The 19,763-nt window shown below is 44.5% G+C and overlaps 1 protein-coding gene across 1 annotated transcript in view; it reads right to left on the reverse strand.

Moving 5' to 3' along the window:
* The window catches only part of ptprn2 (protein tyrosine phosphatase receptor type N2), a 289,171-nt gene that overhangs the window by 226,428 nt on the left and 42,980 nt on the right, over nucleotides 1–19,763 (reverse strand). The window contains 1 exon segment of the mRNA XM_046356247.1: nucleotides 9,353–9,466. Coding sequence (XP_046212203.1) covers nucleotides 9,353–9,466 — 114 coding nt within the window.

A 19,763-nucleotide genomic window follows, 5' to 3' on the forward strand; every position in this document is an offset into this window, starting at 1 on the left:
CTCAGTGCTGTGGAGCTAAATATAACGCCAACACGCCTCTGTCTGGGTCCAGAGAAAGGTCAGGCTTAATCTCCTAGTGCCTCAGAGTTTTAGCTTGTTAAAACCAGAACACTGTCTGCGGCTAAATGCAGCTGTTAATTAGCACCTAGCCATTAGTGCGGCGGGAGAGGAGGCTTTGACCAGTCGAGATATTTCTGCTGGCTTTATGTTTTTATGGGGTGCGAGAGAGAGAGAGAGAGAGAGAGAGAGAGAGAGAGAGAGAGAGAGGCTGCGGCCTCCTAAATATTCAGAAGCCATTAGTTCCTGTCTCCAAGTCTTGTTGTTTCATCTGCCTTCTTGATTTTAAATTAATAATACAAGTTTCAGGCTAATTAATTGAGATGATAAGACAGTTGTCAATCCATTTTTTAAATCTTTGAATAATAAAATAATTATTAATTACAATTATTTTATTATTCAAAGATTTAAAACAAAATGGATTGACAACTGTCTTATCATCTCAATTAATTAGCCTGAAACTTGTATTATTAATTTAAAATCAAGAAAGCAGATGAAACAACAAGACTTGGAGACAGGAATCATCTTTTACGCCATCTTATTCAATGTAATGTCCCAAAACAAGATTCCTTGGCAGTCCTCCACAGTTACGTTTCATATTGCTTTAGTAGTTTTGTTACAATGTGTATACTGTTGAGGAAATTGTCTATTGTCTGTTTGTAATTGTCCCCAAAAAATATCTTACCTTGTCTTGCCACAGATAAATGTGGGAATAACTGTGAGGAAATAATATTTATGACATTTTTTATCAAAATTTCCTCTTGGATCACTGAGATTAGAATCTGTATTTATCTATTTCATATTTACTATTATGTTTTTTGATCAGATATTATGCATTTTACCACCATTTCTAAAACTACCAACTCAAAAATTATTATTATGGCAAAAACAACAAAAAAGTTATAAACAAATCAATTTCTAAAACGTTTTAACATTTCTCCCCTCATGAACAGGCCTGAATTAAACATAACAATGAAAATACAAATATTTAAAATTAAATTATTAAAATGTATTTCGTAATGTATACTCTATATATACACAAGTATGTGGACACCCCTTCAAATGAGTGGATTCGGCTATTTCAGCCACACCCATTGCTGACATGTGTATAAAATCGAACACACAGGCATGCAATTTCAAATAAACAAACATTGGCAGTATGTTGGCTTTACTGAAAAGCTCTGTGACTTTAAACGTGGCACCGTCATAGGATGCCACCTTTCCAACAAGTCAGTTCGTCAAATTTCTGCCCTGCTAGAGCTGCCCCAGTCAACTGTAAGTGCTGTTATTGTGAAGTGGAAACATCTATGAGCAACAACGGCTCAGCCACGAAGTGGTAGGCCACACAAGCTCACAGAATGGGACCGCCGAGTCCTGAAGCGTGTAAAAATGGTCTGTCCTCGGTTGCAACACTACCAAGTTCCAAACTGCCTCTGGATGCAACGTTCGTCATCAAGAACTGTTCGTCTGGAGCTTCATGAAATGGGTTTCCATGGCCTAGCAGCCACACACAAGCCTAAGATCATTATGCACAATTCCAAGCATCGGCTGGAGTGGTGTAAAGCTTGCCGCCATTGGACTCTGGAGCAGTGGCAAGGCATTCTCTGGAGTAATGAATCACGCTTCACCATCTAGCAGTCCGACGGACAAATATGCCCCAATTCATAGTTCCAACTGTAAAGTTTGGTGGAGGAGGAATAATGGTCTGGGGCTGTTTTTCATGGTTTGGGCCAAGTCCCTTAGTTCCAGTGAAGGGGAATCTTAACACTACAGCATACAATTACATTCTACATGATCCTGTGCTTCCAAATTTATGGCAGCAGTTTGGAGAAGGACCTTTCCTGTTTCAGCCTGACAATGCCCCCATGCACAAAGTGAGGTCCATGCAGAAATGGTTTGCCGAGATCGGTGTTGAAGAACTTGACTGGGCTGCACAGAGCCCTGACCTCAACCCCAGAACACCTTTGGATGAAGGCGTGGGAGCATCATTCTGATCCCAGCAGCAATGTTCCATCATCAGTCTGACTGATAAGGTTCATCCTTGCAAGATATTTGATCTCTAATGCTTATTTTTCTCATCGCCTGTCGCCATCTGAGACGCAACTATGATGTGGGTAACCAGGCGGAGATGAACTGCTCGCCATCCGCATAGATTAGCCCTGACAGGCGATCTTAATGGCGACAGTGGTTGGATTTTGGGGCGTCCGTTCCTCTTTGTCGTTTGGACAGACCATAAGAACCTTGATTGTACATCCGTTCTGCCAAAGGTGTCGACTTAATGCCCGATCAAGCTCGTTGGGCGTTGTTTTTCTTTACTGGATTAAAGCTCGTTTCGAGTTTGTGATTTCTTACCGTCCGGGTAGCAAAAACACCAAGCCTGATGCCTTATCCCGTCTGTTTAGTTCTTCTGTGGCTTCTACCGGATCCCGACTCCGGGGGGATTCTTCCTTATGGGCGTGTTGTCGGGTTGACAGTCTGGGGAATTGAAAGACAGGTTAAGCAAGCACTCACGCACACTGCGTCGCGCTGCGCGCTCTGTCCTCAAAGTAACCTCCTTTTCGTTCCTGTTTCCACTCGTCTGGCTGTTCTTCAGTGGGCTCACTCTGCCAAGTTAGCTGGTCATCCCGGTGTTCGAGGCACTCTTGCGTCTATTCGCCAGCGCTTTTGGTGGCCGACTCAGGAGCGTGACACGCGCCGTTTCGTGGCTGCTTGTTCGGACTGCGCGCAGACTAAGTCAGGGAACTCTCCTCCTGCCGGTCGTCTCAGACCGCTCCCCATTCCTTCTCGACCATGGTCTCACATCGCCCTAGACTTCATTACCGGTCTGCCTTTGTCTGCTTTTAGAGGGGAAGACTGTGATTCTTACGGTTGTCGATAGGTTCTCTAAGGCGGCACATTTCATTCCCCTCGCTAAACTTCCTTCCGCTAAGGAGACGGCACAAATCATCATCGAGAATGTGTTCAGAATTCATGGCCTCCCGTTAGACGCCGTTTCAGACAGAGGCCCGCAATTCACGTCACAGTTTTGGAGGGAGTTCTGTCGTTTGATTGGTGCGTCCGTCAGTCTCTCTTCCGGGTTTCATCCCCAGTCTAACGGTCAAGCAGAGAGGGCCAATCAGACGATTGGTCGCATACTATGCAGCCTTTCTTTCAGAAACCCTGCGTCTTGGGCAGAACAGCTCCCCTGGGCAGAATACGCTCACAACTCGCTTCCTTCGTCTGCTACCGGGTTATCTCCGTTTCAGAGTAGTCTGGGTTACCAGCCTCCTCTGTTCTCATCCCAGCTTGCCGAGTCCAGCGTTCCCTCCGCTCAAGCGTTTGTCCAACGTTGTGAGCGCACCTGGAGGAGGGTGAGGTCTGCACTTTGCCGTTACAGGGCACAGACTGTGAGAGCCGCCAATAAACGTAGGATTAAGAGTCCAAGGTATTGTTGCGGCCAGAGAGTGTGGCTTTCCACTCGCAACCTTCCTCTTACGACAGCTTCTCGTAAGTTGACTCCGCGGTTCATTGGTCCGTTCCGTGTCTCCCAGGTCGTCAATCCTGTCGCTGTGCGACTGCTTCTTCCGCGACATCTTCGTCGCGTCCATCCTGTCTTCCATGTCTCCTGTGTCAAGCCCTTTCTTCGCACTCCCGTTCATCTTCCCTCCCCCCCCTCCCGTCCTTGTCGAGAGAGCACCTATTTACAAGGTACGTAGGATCATGGACATGCGTTCTCGGGGACGGGGTCACCAATACTTAGTGGATTGGGAGGGTTACGGTCCTGAGGAGAGGAGTTGGGTTCCGTCTCGGGACGTGCTGGACCGTTCACTTATTGATGATTTCCTCCGTTGCCGCCAGGATTCCTCCTCGAGTGCGCCAGGAGGCGCTCGGTGAGTGGGGGGGGGTACTGTCATGTTTTGTCTTATTGTCTTGTCATTTTGCTTTTCCCTCTGTTCGTTTTCCCCCTGCTGGTCTTTTTAGGTTCGTTCCCCTTTTTCTCTCTCCCTTCCTCTCTCTCTTCTCTCTATCGTTCCGTTCCTGCTCCCAGCTGTTCCTATTCCCCTAATCAATCATTTAGTCTTCCCACACCTGTTCCCTATCTTTTTCCCTGATTAGAGTCCCTATTTCTCCCCTTGTTTTCCGTTTCTGCCCTGTCGGATCCTTGTCTATTGTTCACCGTGCTGTGTCTGTGTATCGCCCTGTCGTGTCGTGTTTCCCTCAGATGCTGCGTGGTGAGCAGGTGTCTGAGTCTGCTACGTTCAAGTGCCTTCCTGAGGCAACCTGCAGTTCATGATCGAGTCTCCAGTCTGTTCTCGTCATTACGAGTGGAATTATGCTTTATGATTGTAGATTTACTTTACTGGATTAAAGACTCTGTTTTCGCCAAGTCGCTTTTGGGTCCTCATTCACCTGCATAACACCAATTTCAGCAGAACTATAGGTACCGTAATTACATGCATTTTCAAAAGTCAGAAGTGGACTTTTTTGGGGGGAATAAATCATTGACAGGTAATATCGGTGTATTATGACATGGCTATGTGTGGTTTGTGTGTATTTATGGATTCAATGGGATCCTTTGGGCAAATGGCACAGCACAATATGCCAATATGAAAAAAAAAATCACATATGGGCCAACAACTGTCTTGGGATATCAAACAACAGTGTGGTGGTCATGCGAAATGTGGGTTTCGGGAAAGGTGCACATGTCAACATGAAGGATATCCTCCTTTAAGTGGTGGGGTTGCTCTGAAACACAAACTGCCGATTTTGTTAAATGGGGTTTATGCAACCCATATTTATTGACAACCCTACTTAATCAAATAACCGTATTACCAAAGATCTATACAATAGGTTTAAGGAGCAGTCCTAGTAAATAAATAAAAAGCACAGCATACCCAGGGACTATACACTAGAATGAGCTTATTATCATTACCGAAATGAAGGTTCTAATTACCCAAAAATGACGTGGTAATGACAAATGTGGGTTTCGGTACTGAGAGGCCCCTAGCTCAATCTGTAAATGATAGGAGACAGACATTACGAGACGTGCAAGCATTTGAAAACATCACTAAAGTCAATTTATGCCTCCATGTTGGTAAGGTAATGGTTCTCTGACTTTTTCCCAATTTGAGCTTTTTAAGCCGTTTCGGTAATGAGAAGGCCAAGTGGGGTAAATGGGGGTGTTTGAGAATAAGAACCTCATTCTGAAGGCATATAAGCGAATAAATGACCTTATAATTATCTTAACTTGTGCTCACCTAAGGACTACTCCTCTAGATGATATATTATGGGGAAATAAAAAGGTATTTATAAAAGAAAACTGTCGTTTTTACAGGACCTTGAAAAATAATTTACGGTAATTAGACACATCCAAAGACACTGTGTTTTTACGTAATACATATTATAGTTTAATGTAAACTTGAGCTACTATACAATTTGGATTATTTATGGACAAACTACAGTAACATATTTTGTGTTGTATTCAAATAACTTGGGCTTTTCTAAAGCAAGATTGTATAAAATGACCTGATGATTTAAATCTGGCGAAAATGCAAAACTGATAGAAAATAAGACACGTTGCCAAAAAATTTCAATCTTACGTCTTGAGAATGACGATTGCACGTTTTGTAACAAAATCAGCTACAGACGTGTTTAGAACTGGTTTGATGAGAATCACCCAATAGCACTCATCAGAGCACTGTTGCAGCAGTTGGCATTCCCATTTATAGAAACCCACACGGTGTGCTCCAATCAACTGTGGACTGAGAACAGTCCAACCAGTACCAGTCCAACCATGTTCTGACTCAAGAGGTGCTCTCATTTTATACCCAATATTCCCATACCCGTACCAGATCTAAAATCTTTAACACAAAATACAGCTGGCACTATTAGCTTAGCTGTAAAATAGCTTATGTAGCCGACATTTGTGAGTCTGTGTATATGTATACATCTTTGACAGTAAACTGTATGTAATGTATGTGTAACAGAGTGTGGGTGAGAAATGACATATCGTATGCAAAGCTGGGTTCAAATGATATTTGAAGTCATTTCAAATGCTTTCGCTGGGTTTGATTGAGCTTGCCTGGCGCAATGGAACCTATAGTATAGGCACAGAACTGCGAAACCCACCCATCCGGAACTACAGGCAGGCTAAATTCTAATTATAAAAGCATTTGAAAGAGTTCAAATGGGATTTGAACCCAGGTCTGGTTGTAATGTTTTGCTGTTGTGGAAGATAAACCTCAACACAAAGACACACATATACCCTAAGTACATGGAACCTCCGGAGAGGAGGAAGATCAGTGGTGCTGAAATGAAATACGGTCTGTGTGTACTCATTGCATCTCCCTGACTAGATGATCCGATGCAAATGTCACAATGCATTATCTTAATTTGCTTGCCTTGAGAGGAAGTGAAAACTCACTCTGCTTTGCACATGGATCAAGGTGATGCTGAAGGGTCAACCAACTGTAGAGCAGGGACCCTAGTCGTTATTACAGATAGCCAGAGCCTGTGGTTAAGTGGTAACGCTCCCTGGCTCTAAAAGAATATATGCTTCTCCTCCTCTCACACACTTCACATTTGACTTTAAGTGGTTGTAGTCAATTTTGTCGTCACTGTGGATTTCACCTATCACTTAGCCTTGCTTAGCAAAGCTTCTAGTCACAGATCAGGTTGTCTGTAGATCAGGTTGTCTGTAGATCAGGTTGTCTGTAGATCAGGTTGACACGCACACGCACACACACACACACACACACACACACACACACACACACACACACACACACACACACACACACACACACACACACACACACACACACACACACACACGGAGAGACCTTGAACCAAACGCCTTGAAGGCTTTGCAGTTTTGCTATATGAAGTACGGACACACTGTGTTTGCACTTTGTGAATCCCAAAGTCGCCTCGGCACACAGCGCCATCGGTGCAGTCTAATATAAAAGTCATTTGCAGTGGATGACAGTGTCTTGCACTCCAAGGCGGTATGTGGAAAATGTAATAGCCGACAATGCTCCTTCCAAGTAGGGATACAGCCAAACAAAGCAAGGAACACGAAGACAAAATAAACCCTTTTTGTGCCGGGGTCAATTTCTATTGATCTAATGACATTGGGTGTTGTGTGCAGAGATTAGATTGCATGATTTCGTCTACAGTGACTCCGATGCAAAATAAAGTTTATTGCAAATCGATGCAATTGAATTCCCCCCCCCCCCATCTTTTCTTCTACTCCATTTAGGTTACAGTACAATAGTCTCAATCACTCTGTCTGCTCTTCAACAGGGGAGCTGAACTAAACATCTCAAAGATGACAGACACTTCAATAAGGAGCCATGCTAAGCCGATAAGACCCAAGACACAACAAAGCGTAGACTGACTCGTCTGAAGAGAACGCCACTCAGTCTTTAGATATGTTTCCAAGAGGCAGAGCGCAAGCAAAACTGAGCCGGGTTGAACTGGAACCCGAGACTGGAACTCGAGAGCCATCGAAAGTGTGTGATGGAGGGGTGACGTCAGGTCTCCTGTCTTTCCGTCTGCATTTGAACACAACGTCAGTCAGACACAGACAAACGTCTCCCGGCAACAGAGATTCCAGAGATATTAACACCTGGATATAGAGCTTGAACAAACGGACTCTCGTCCACCCTCTCATCCGCCCTCTCATCCTCCTCAGTCTCATCCGTTTATTTCAGAGAAGTCATTACAACAAATGCTGTGGTCTCACACGGTTCCTAATATTCATTACTGCGTTTGTCATTTCCTATGGATGCACGCTTTTTCAAATGCTTTTTCAAAATGGTTTTCTACAGTTGTTTACGCCTGTTATAAAAAGGCTACGCTTAGAGTGGCCTGTAAAGCCAATTAGCTGGGAGAGGTTAGTGCTGAAGGTATTTGCTGCCCTCTGCTGTGACAGCCTGTAGTTGCAGATGCTTTTGATGAAATCTGGCTACAGGACTAACAGAGGATAATGATATTGGATGTTATAAATGTTGCATAAATGTGAACGAGACATGAAATTACATATCTAGTTTTAATTTGATTAATTTAAAACATTCATGAATTAAAGCATATATTTATTTTGGTAAAACATAAATGCTAAACCTAAACAATCAACTGTCTAACACTTTCCTTTATTTAGTTCCATTGGATAGACTTCCGCTAGAGAGTGTGAACTGACTGGCCTAGTGAATCCATTTGTGTTATTACACTGTGTCAATTAAAAGGCTTCTCTGGTCCTGGCTGGAGGCACCAAACTATTGGTCACTTCCATGTGCCACCCATGACAGACAGCGGAAGAACATTAGAGAGAGAAGGAAAGTGTGTGTGTGTGTGTGAGAGAGAGAGAGAGAGAGAGAGAGAGAGAGAGAGAGAGAGAGAGAGAGAGAGAGAGAGAGAGAGAGAGAGAGAGAGAGAGAGAGAGAGAGAGAGAGAGAGAGAGAGAGAGAGAGAGAGAGAGAGAGAGAGAGAGAGAGAGAGAGAGAGAGAGAGAGAGAGAGAAAGTTAGAGAGAGAAAGAGAAGTGTGTGTGTGTGAGTGAGAGTGAGAGAGAGAGAGAGAGAGAGAGTGTGTGTGTGTGTGTGTGTGAGAGAGAGAGAGAGAGAGAGAGAGAGAGAGAGAGAGAGAGAGAGAGAGAGAGAGAGAGAGAGAGAGAGAGAGAGAGAGAGAGAGAGAGAGAGAGAGAGGGATCAACCAATACAACTGTACAACCCACACATGGAGTAGCGTCATCTGGAAAACAGGTTGACAGAGACATATGAAAGAGGGAGACATACTGTACACCGGAGTAATATCTAGAGAACGAAGTAATGCCAAGATCCTGGCGATCCAAATCGGCAAAAATGGAGATCCATTTGGAGATGTTTCAACTGTGTTCTCTCTCCTGTTGTTTGAGGACATCCCTGGGCCTGTTTTGTGTCCTGTTCTCCCGTATCTACCCTGTTCAACAAGCACATTAGCTGCCGTGCTCCCATTAATGGAGCAGGAGAGGCCGTCTAATGCAATTACGCCACATGCAGCACCGTCACTCATCCACGTAATTAGCACCAAATGTCCTTCAATCATACAAGCCAATTAGATTCCTGGTGCCGTTATATGATCAGGGCTCAACAATGGCCTGTATTTGGTATATTACCTGTACTTTACCTCTTTGCCACATTTGCAGCTTGAACGTTGGGCTTGCTTTCACATAATTATAACGTCTGGAAGGACGAACAGACCAAACAGACACACACACACACACACACAAAGACAGACAGAGAGACAAGCAGGCACGCAGGCGGACAAACAGAACGCACCTTTGTGGGCCAATTTCTGTAGGAGAGTCCTGAGGCGCCATAGAGCAGAGGCGGAGGCATCGTAGGTGTACAGGTCCGCACCGGGTAACTCCAGGCACCTTCCAAACACTCCGTCTAGAAGGGAACACACGTACAGCATACACACACTGTCATCAAACAGATCATGTACTGCAGTGACAGACATATGAGGAGAATGGAGTTCTGGGAAAGGGTTAACTAACTTGCCAAAGCAATGACAACAGTACAGGGCTTTAGGATTGTTACTCTGAGGGTGAAACATCATCTTTTACAACTTTCGTAGGAAAGCCGAAGTCGTGCGCTCCCTGCAGTTTCTTGTAAGCTCGAGTTCCTGTTTGGGAGCTAGTCGCTGACACTTTTTTGACGGCAGTGCGATAAGCACCAGGCCATCATTGGCGCTGAGACGTTATCAGGGACACTGTTATCTCCCTATCAGCAGGTCGCTTGCTTCGCCAAACGCAGGGTTCCTAGGCAACCCACGGCAGAGCTCCTACCTGGACATTAATTCAATGGTTATCTGGACTGGAGGAGCATGCTGGGACGGCTGCGAGACTGGGGGTCAGGATACCGTGTGAGGAATATAAATGACCCAGCCACACGGCGTCTTTTCACAGTCAGGGAGAGAAAGAATATCCATGTGTCTCGTCTTCTTCAAAATCAACAGACTACATCAAACTCTAGTCAAATGCCGAACTCAAAGTTGAAAGCATTATGACTCATCATCTATGTGTGTGTGTGTGTGTGTGTGTGCGTGAGTGAGTGAGTGAGTGAGTGAGAGAGACTAATGATGTGAACTTCGTGCTGCACCACAGGACAACCTGATCTACAGTCAGTGCTCATTTACTGTGCTTTGCCGGCAGTGGCAATTAATGACACCATGACTTGACTGGCACCCTACACTGCCATGCCTGTTCAAATCCCTTTATATTTACACATGCATTTATTTTATTTAACATTTGCTTATTTACACATGCCATTTATCCGTTTATTTTCCAGGTTTCAGAAGCAGGTGCGCTGTCATCCCTCAACCGATCACGAGAGCTTAACCAGTCTTAGTTCTGCTTCTTTGCATTAATAAATGAACTGACTAGGTTAATCCTACACACCAATAGTCACTCTCTTTCAGCCGCAGCTCACGTGATAACTTTGTAATGACAGGCCTGTGCTCAACGGTGAGTGGCTGATAATTACAATGATAATAATGCCGTCGACCTCAGCTACTAATTTCAATCGTCTTTGAAATGAAAAGGCAGTGTTTCCCTGCGTTGCTCCTGAAGCCGGTGACCCCTGAAGCCGGTGACCCCCGCAGAGAGCCGGTGACCCCTGAAGCCGGTGACCCCCGCAGAGAGCCAGCGACCCCTGGCTCTCTGCGGCGGCAAGCCTTTCGAAGGGAAAATGACCATAAACAACACACGAAGACAGGGCATTTTATTTTTCGCACCCCGCATATACAAGCTGACAGAATAACTTCACTCCTCCGTGTAGTTATGCAGAGCACAACAGACAGGTAACCTGATGTACGTGTGAACGACAACAGGAAAGAAGGATAAAGAAATATGGAAGTGAGACGAGGAAAGGGGGAAACGAATGCTCAAGAAAAGACACATTTGATGTTGAGGATCATGACTATGGTTACCATGATTATGTGAAGCCATTATTTCAGTGTAAACAAGACAGTTTTACAAAATGAGTTTATAACAATGTAATAGAGATGACATAATTGATGAACTGACGACAGTGACATAACAAGCGACAGGCGACTGTCTTATATTTGCTATTTTTGTGCTCCTTCACCAGTTTCCATGACAACTGCCACAGTTAATGTGTTGTTTCCTCCACAGTTGACAGGACATTCCCAGCAGACATCAGACATAATCCTGCACACACACACACACACACACACACACACACACACACACACACACACACACACACACACACACACACACACACACACACACACACACACACACACACACACACACACACACACACACACACACACACACACACACACACACACACTAAACCCCAAGGCATTTTTAACTCAAATACTTATATTAAGTTGAACTGAAAATCAAGTAAAAGTAATTTTTACTTAAAATGTTTAGGTGGTACTGACTTTTTAAAGTTATGATAACAATTTACTTTTTTTCCCAGCATGCTCTACTGCAGGTTGATTAAGAAAAATATGTTTCTGCATGTACGTTGAGTGATTGATTGATTAAACCTTGTGCTTTTTAAACTAATCCATTCATTTAGTTTGATGTTTTTTGCACCCGTTACTGAAATGGTTGTTCCAGTTGAAATGTATCAATCTCGTTCCACGGAGGACCGAGCGCCTGTGGATATTCGCTCCTCCCTTGAACCTGATTGATAAATGAAGGTCTTAATTGAAAGGAAATAACAAAAACTGTTAGATATCCTGACTCTAGCTGGATGCAATTAGGAATTAAACATCAATTTGCAAGCCAGCATAATGTGATTGCAGGTTGGGTTGCCAGGTTTTCCAGAAATCCCGGTAGGAATATTGGAAGATTCCTTCAAACGGGAAAAGTCTGTGCTATGTTCAGCAATTATCCTTGTCTTGTAAACAGCTAATAGAGAATTATGGTGGGGTGGGGACAGCATCTAATCCAGAGATGCTAAATCAAGTCTCCCCAGGCCGATACAGCATTACAAAATGCAGAGATTATTTGTTGTTTAGCCACTTTACAGTGAATGCGATGGACCACATCAAACTTTGCCAGGATGCTTTGATGGATTGGCTCTTCCTTAATGTGTGTATTTTGTATTTAATGTGTGTATTTCTTTCGTTGTGTGTGTATTGGTCTGTGCTCACTTGTGATCGAGAACTAGGTCTCAATGAGATTTCCCTAAAGACAGAAACAAAAGAAGGGGGAAAAAGGCATTATGGAGACTAAGTTATGGATAGATCTAAGTTGATAACATGCTGACTTTCCCATGTATTTCAATTTTACTCATGAACGAGCTGGAACATCATTTTTTGTTGTTGGCCACATGGAGAGTTGAACAAAACAAAAGACAACAGGCAGAACTGCAGAGTCTATAAAGGCGCATTTTATGGGCTCCTGACCAATTCTTCAATTTTTTTTTTAATTATTGCACTGGTCTTAATGTTTTTTTGTACATAATGTTTCCAGCATCGTTTCCCCATGACCAAAAAGAGCTTCTGGACATCAGAACAGCGATCAGTAATATTTTGTATTTATTTTTATTCCCGATTTTTCAGGAAGGGCTGCAGCACCCTCAGCACCCCTACTTCCCGCGGCTATGCATACTGCTCACCCCGGGCCAGGCCCTAATCGTCGAGGCTCAGAAAAGAAAAAGGCAGAGAGTGTAAGAGAGGCCGACCTGTGGGAACCCTGGCGGAAAAACTAAGTCGGCGAGTACATAAAGCGCCTTTTACCCTCCATTTTAGTGCCGAACATACAAACACCGGAGAACAAACTGGACAGGCTCTATTCGAGACTATCCTATCAACGGGACCTGAAGAACTGTAATGTGCTATGTTTCATGGAGTCTGTTGAACAAGGACATGGATAATATACTAGCTGATTTTTCTATGCATCGGCAAGACAGAACGGCAGCATCGGGTAAAGTCAAGGGAGGAGGTGTGTGTCTCTTTGTTAACAACAGCCGGTGCGCAATCTCTAATATAAAGAAAGTCTCGAGGTTCTACTCGCCTGAGTTAGAATACCTCATGATAAGCTGTAGACCACACTATTTACCAAGAGAGTTTAACTATATTTTTCACATACAAAGCTCTCCCTTCCCCTGCATTTGGCAAATCTGATCATAACTCGATCTTCCTGATTCCTGCTTACAAAGCTAAACCTGAAACAGGAAGTACCAGTGAAGCGCTCAATACGGAAGTGGTCCGATAAAGCGGATGCTAAGCTACAGGACTGTTTCACTTGAGCGGACATGAATATGTTCCGGGGATTCATCCAATGGCATTGAGGAGTTTACCACATCAGTCACCGGCTTCCTTAATAAGTGCATCGACGACATCGTCCCCACAGGGACCATACATAATATCCCAACCAGAAGCCATGGATTACAGGCAACATCCGCACTGAGCTAAGCTAGAGCTGCTGCTTTAAAGGAGCGGGACACTACTCCGGACGCTTATAAAATATCCTGATATGCCACCAGCTCAACCTCTCACTGACACAGTCTGTAATACCTACATGTTTCAAGCAGATCACCATAGTCCCTATGCCCAAGAACACAGAGGTAACCTATCTAAATGACTATAGCCCTGTAGCACTTGAATCTGTAGCCGTCAAATGCTTTGAAAGGCTAGTCATGGCTCATATCAACACCATCACCCCAGACTTCACCCCAGGCTCTGACTTAGGATACGTGGACAACTACAAATACCTGGGTGTCTGGCTAGACTGTAAACTCTCCTTCCAGACTCACATCAGACTCACATCTCTCACATCTCCATTCCAAAATTAAATCTAGAATCAGCTTCCTATATCGCATCAAAGCATCCTTCACTCATGCTGCCAAACATACCCTCGTAAAACTGACCATCCTACCGATCCTCGACTTCGGTGACATCATCTATAAAATGGCCTCCAACACTCTACACAACAAACTGGATGCAGTCTATCACAGTGCCATCCATTTTGTCACCAAAGCCCCATACACTACACACCATTGCGACCTGTACGCTCTCGTTGGTTGGCCCTCGCTTCATACTCGTCGCCAAACCCACTGGCTACAGGTTATCTACAAGTCTCTGCTAGGTAAAGTCCCGCATTATGTCAACTCACTGGTCACCATAGCAGCACCCACTCGTACCACACGCTCCAGCAGGTATATCTCACTGGTCACCCCCAAAGCCAATTCCTCCTTTGGTCGTCTTTCCTTACAGTTCTCTGCTGCCAATGACTGGAACAAACTGCAATAATCTCTGAAGCTGGAGACTCTTATCTCCCTCACTAGCTTTAAGCACCAGCTGTCAGAGCAGCTCACAGATCACTGCACCTGTACATAGCCCATCTGTAAACAGCCCATCTATCTACCTACCTCATCCCCATACTGTATTTATTTATTTATTTTGCTCCTTTGTACCCAAGTATCTCTACTTGCACATTCATCTTCTGCACATCTACCATTCCAGTGTTTAATTGCTATATTGTAATTACTTCGTGACCATGGCCTATTTATTGCCTTAACTTACCTCATTTGCACTCACTGTATATAGACGTTTTGTTTTCTTTTGTTCTACTGTATTATTGACTGTATGTTTTGTTAATTCCATGTGTAACTCTGTGTTGTTGTATGAGTCGAATTGCTATGCTTTATCTTGGCCAGGTCGCAGTTGCAAATGAGAACTTGTTCTCAACAAGCCTACCTGGTTAAATAAAGGTGAAATATATATATATTTTAAATGGAAAAAAAAACAAAAAAACACCCTGGACCCACTCCAATTCGCAAACTGCCTCAACAGATCCACAGATTACGCAACATCTATTGCACTCCACACTGCCCTTTCCCACATGGACAAGAGGAACACCTATGTGAGAATGCTGTTCATTGACTACAGCTCAGTGTTCAACACCATACTGCCCTCCAAGCTCATCTCTAAGTTAAAGACCCTGGGACTGAACAACTCCCTCTGTAACTGGACCCTGGACTTCCTGACAGGGCGCCCCCCAGTTGATGAGGGTAGGTAAAAATGCATCCGCCATGCTGACCCTCAACACTTAGTCCCCTCCTTTACTCCCGGTTCACTCAAGACTACATGGCCGCACATAACTTCAACCCCATCATAAAGTTTGCCGATGTGATGACGGTGGTAGGCTTGATCTCCGATGACGATGAGACAGCCTATAGGGTTGTAAGAGGTCAGCCTATAGAGGTCAGAAACCTGGCAGTGTGGTACCAGAACAACAACATCTCCCTCAACGTCAGCAAGACAAAGGAGCTGATCGTGGACTATAGGAAATCGAGGGCCGAGCACGCCCCCCTTCACATTGATGGGACTCTAGTGGAGCGGGTCGAAAGCTTCAAGCCTCAGGAGAGAGCATATTAACTGTCTGCATCACCGCTTGGTGTGGCAACTTCTTGGCATCTGACCGCAAGGCAAGACAGAGGGTAGTGTGTACAGCCTGGTACATTACTGGGGCTGAGTTCCCTGCCATCCAGGACCTCTATACCAGGCGGTGTCAGAAGAAGGTCCTAAAAAGACTCCAGCCACCCAAGTCATAGACTGCTCTGCAACCGCACGGCAAGCGGTACCGATGCACCAAGTCTGGAACCAACAGGACCCTGAAGAGCTTCTACCCCCAGGCCTTAAGACTATCTGCACTGACCCTTTTTCGTACTCACATTTTTGTCTCATCTCATCACATACGCTGCTGCTATTGTTTTATTATCTGTCACATTATTCCTAGTTATATGTACTGTATAACTGTACCTCAATTACCTCGTAATGCTGCACATCAACTCGGTACTGGTACCCCGTGTATATGGCCACGTTTTAAATGACTTGGAATAAAGATAAAACACCAGGTAAAAATCCCAGCTGTTATTTGGTTTTGGTCGGCTACTGACCAAGACCAGACGGGGAGCACATATTACACAGGTTTTAAGGCCTCGGCACTGGCTGCCTGTGAGTTTTAGAATACATTTTAAGATGGGTTTTTAAACTAATTGGTTTTTAAATTAATCCACGATGGTGTACCCCAATACATGTCAGGTTCCTCTGGTCCTCCGGCACTGGCCTTTTTAACTATCCCAAAGCGTAAGACCAAGAGGCATGGAGAGGCAGCCTTTAGTTACCATGCCCCCAGCCTCTGGAATATCTTTTTAGCTTCGCATTCCTTCAGGTGCTTTTGAGTCGTTCAATTTTTATTGTTATTCTTTTGTTTTTGATCATCTTATGTTAGTTGTGTAGTAAATATTTCAGTTTTATTTTCATTGTTTTCATTCGTTTTTTTTCTCCCTGTAACGCACATTGTGTTCCATGTCTGAAACGTGCTGTATAAATAAAGCTGGATTTGATTTGATCATTGCCCATTGTGTATTTATTCTTCGCTTTATTATTACGCGTTTTACTTTTCTAGTATCTCTCTAATTTCTTTCTCTCTGCATTATTGGGAAGGACCCATAGGTAAGCCTTTCACTGTTAGTCTACACCTGTTGTTTACGAAGCATGTGACAAACAATAGTTGATTTGAGACATTTATTACAAAAAAATGTTCAGGACAAAGAGGTAACATGACAGGGGCAAGGGCCCCAACAACATGAGGTGTTTGAACAAACCATCATCGGGTTCTGAGCTCAAACACTGACCAAGGCTACAGGAGCTTTCAGCTGGCAACAAATCAATATATGTGTCCACACATTACATGCCAAGAGCATTGTCAAAGCCCAACAGTGGGCTAACCGTAATCAGTAGAAATTCATCTCAATCAAGAAAAATGAAAATGGAATTATGTTAAACATACAACAATAACTCATCCATTTAATTCAACTGGAAAAGAAAAGGCTAAATATAGATAGAATCTCTACAGCGCTGTATTGTAAAGCAATCCATTGCGTCTCAAATGGCACCCTATTCCCTACATAGTGCAATACTTTTGACCAAAATTAATGCACTATATAAAGAATCATGTGCATTTGGGACACATACATAGAGTTGTTTTGAATGTGTGTGAGGCCTTTGAAAATAAGGTGGAATGTTGATATAGGTCGTTATCACTAAAACGTCACAATACGGTGCAGAGCATTCGATTTGGCTGCTGGGGTGCAAGGAGACGCCGCAGCTCTGCTAAAACCATTGACAACAACGTGCCGTTTTGATGGGATGGTTTAGTAAATGTTACAACTATTTCGTATTAATATCATCACCTCTTCAAGAGCATAGTCAGAACTATACATTTACGATTATTCCACATTTAGCTCTAATCAAATCAAAGTTTATTTGTCACGTGCGCCAAATACAACAGGTGTAAACCTTACAGTTAAAGGCTTACGTACAGGCTCTAACCAATGGTGCCAAAAAAATATGTGTGTGTGTGTGTGTGTGTGTGTGTGTGTGTGTGTGTGTGTGTGTGTGTGTGTGTGTGTGTGTGTGTGTGTGTGTGTGTGTGTGTGTGTGTGTGTGTGTGTGTGTGTGTGTGTGTGTGTGTGTGTAAGTAAAGAAATAAAACAACAGTAGAAAGACATTTGAAAAAAGAGTAGCAAGCTATATACAGACACCTGTTAGTCAGGCTTATTGAGGTAGTATGTACATGTAGGTATCGTTAAAGTGACTGTGCATATATGATGAAGAGAGCAAAAGCGTAAAAAGAGGGGTTGGCAGGTGGTAGGACACAATGCAGATAGTTTTTGATTTGTTAAAAAAGTTTGAAATATCCAATAAATGTCGTTCCACTTCATGATTGTGTCCCACTTGTTGTTGATTCTTCACAAAAAAATACAGTTTTATATCTGTATGTTTGAAGCCTGAAATGTGGCAAAAGGTTGCAAAGTTCAAGGGGGCCGAATACTTTCGCAAAGCACTGTATAAGATAAACAGAGAGTAGCAGCAGCGTAAAAGAGGGGTTGCGAGGGGGGCACACAATGCAAATATTCCGGGTAACCATATTCCGGGTAACCTGGTCAGGAGTCTTACGGCTTGGGGGTAAAAACTGTTGAGAAGCCTTTTTGTCCTAGTCTTGGCACTCCGGTACCACTTGCCATGCGATAGTAGAGAGAACAGTCTATGACTGGGGTGGCTGGGGTCTTTGACAATTTTTAGGGCCATCCTTTGACACCGCCTGGTGTAGAGGTCCTGGATGGCAAGCAGCTTTGCCCCAGTGATGTACTGGGCCGTACGAACTACCCTCTGAAGTGCCTTGCGGCCGGAGGCCGAGCAATTGCCGTACCAGGCAGGGTTGCAACCGGTCAGGATGCTCTCGATGTTGCAACTGTAGAACCTTTTGACGATCTCAGGACCCGTGCCAAATCTTTTTAGTTTCCTGAGGGGGAATCGGCTTTGTCGTGCCCTCTTCACGACTGTCTTGGTGTGTTTGGATGAATCTAGTTTGTTGTTGATGAGGAAACCAAGGAATTTGAATCTCTCAACCTGCTCCACTACAGCCCCGTCGATGAGAATGGGGACGTGCTCGGTGCTCCTTTCCTGTTGTCCACAATCATCTCCTTAGTCTTGGTTACATTGAGGGATAGGTTGTTATTCTGGCACCACCCGGCCAGGTCTCTGACCTCCTCCCTATAGGCTGTCTCGTCATTGTCGGTTATCAGGCCTACCACTGTTGTGTCGTCAGCAAACTTAATGATGGTGTTGTGTCTGGCCATGCAGTTGTGGGTGAACAGTCGTGGGTGAACAGGGAACACAGTAGAGGACTGAGCACACACCCCTGGGGAGCTCCAGTGTTGAGGATCAGCATGGCAGATGTGTTGCTACCTACCCTCACCACCTGGGGGCAGCCTGTCAGGAAGTCCTTTTGTCCAGGTGGGAAAGGGCAGTGTGGAGTGCAATAGAGATTGCATCATCTGTGGATCTGTTTGGGCGGTATGCAAATTGGAGTGGGTCTAGGGTTTCTGGGATAATGGTGTTGATGTAAGCCATTACCAGCCTTTCAAAGCACTTTATGGCTACGGTCGTGAGTGCTATGGGTCTGTAGTCATTTAGGCAGGTTGCCTTTGTGTTCTTGGGCACAGGGACTATGGTGGTCTGCTTGAAGCATGTTGGTATTACAGACTCAATCAGGGACATGTTGAAAATGTCAGTGAAGACACCTGCCAGTTGGTCAGCACATGCCCGGAGCACACGTCCTGGTAATCCGTCTGGCCCCGCAGCCTTGTGTATGTTGACCTGTTTAAAGGTCTTCCTCACGTCGGCTATGGAGAGCGTGATCACACAGTTGTCCGGAACAGCTGATGCTCTCATGCATGCCTCAGGGTTGCTTGCCTCGAAGCGAGCATAGAAGTGATTTATCTCGTCTGGTAGGCCCGTGTCACTGGGAAGCTCGCGGCTGTGCTTCCCTTTGTAGTCTGTAATAGTTTGCAAGCCCTGCCACATCCGACGAGAGTCGGAGCCAGTGTAGTATGATTCAATCTTAGCCCTGTATTGACACTTTGCCTGTTTGATGGTTCGTCGAAGGGCATAGCGGGATTTCTTGAAAGCTTCCGGGTTAGAGTCCCGCACCTTGAAAGCGGAAGCTCTACCCTTTAGCTCAGTGTGAATGTTGCCTGTAATCCATGGCTTCTGGTTGGGGTATGTACGTACAGTCACTGTGGGGACGACGTCCTCAATGCACCTTTTGATAAAGCCAGTGACTGATGTGGTGTATTCCTCAATGTTATCGGAAGAATCCCGGAACATGTTCCAGTCTGTGATAGCAAA

The sequence above is a fragment of the Oncorhynchus gorbuscha genome, linkage group LG07, assembly GCF_021184085.1.
Source record: "Oncorhynchus gorbuscha isolate QuinsamMale2020 ecotype Even-year linkage group LG07, OgorEven_v1.0, whole genome shotgun sequence".
Lineage (NCBI taxonomy): Eukaryota > Metazoa > Chordata > Actinopteri > Salmoniformes > Salmonidae > Oncorhynchus > Oncorhynchus gorbuscha.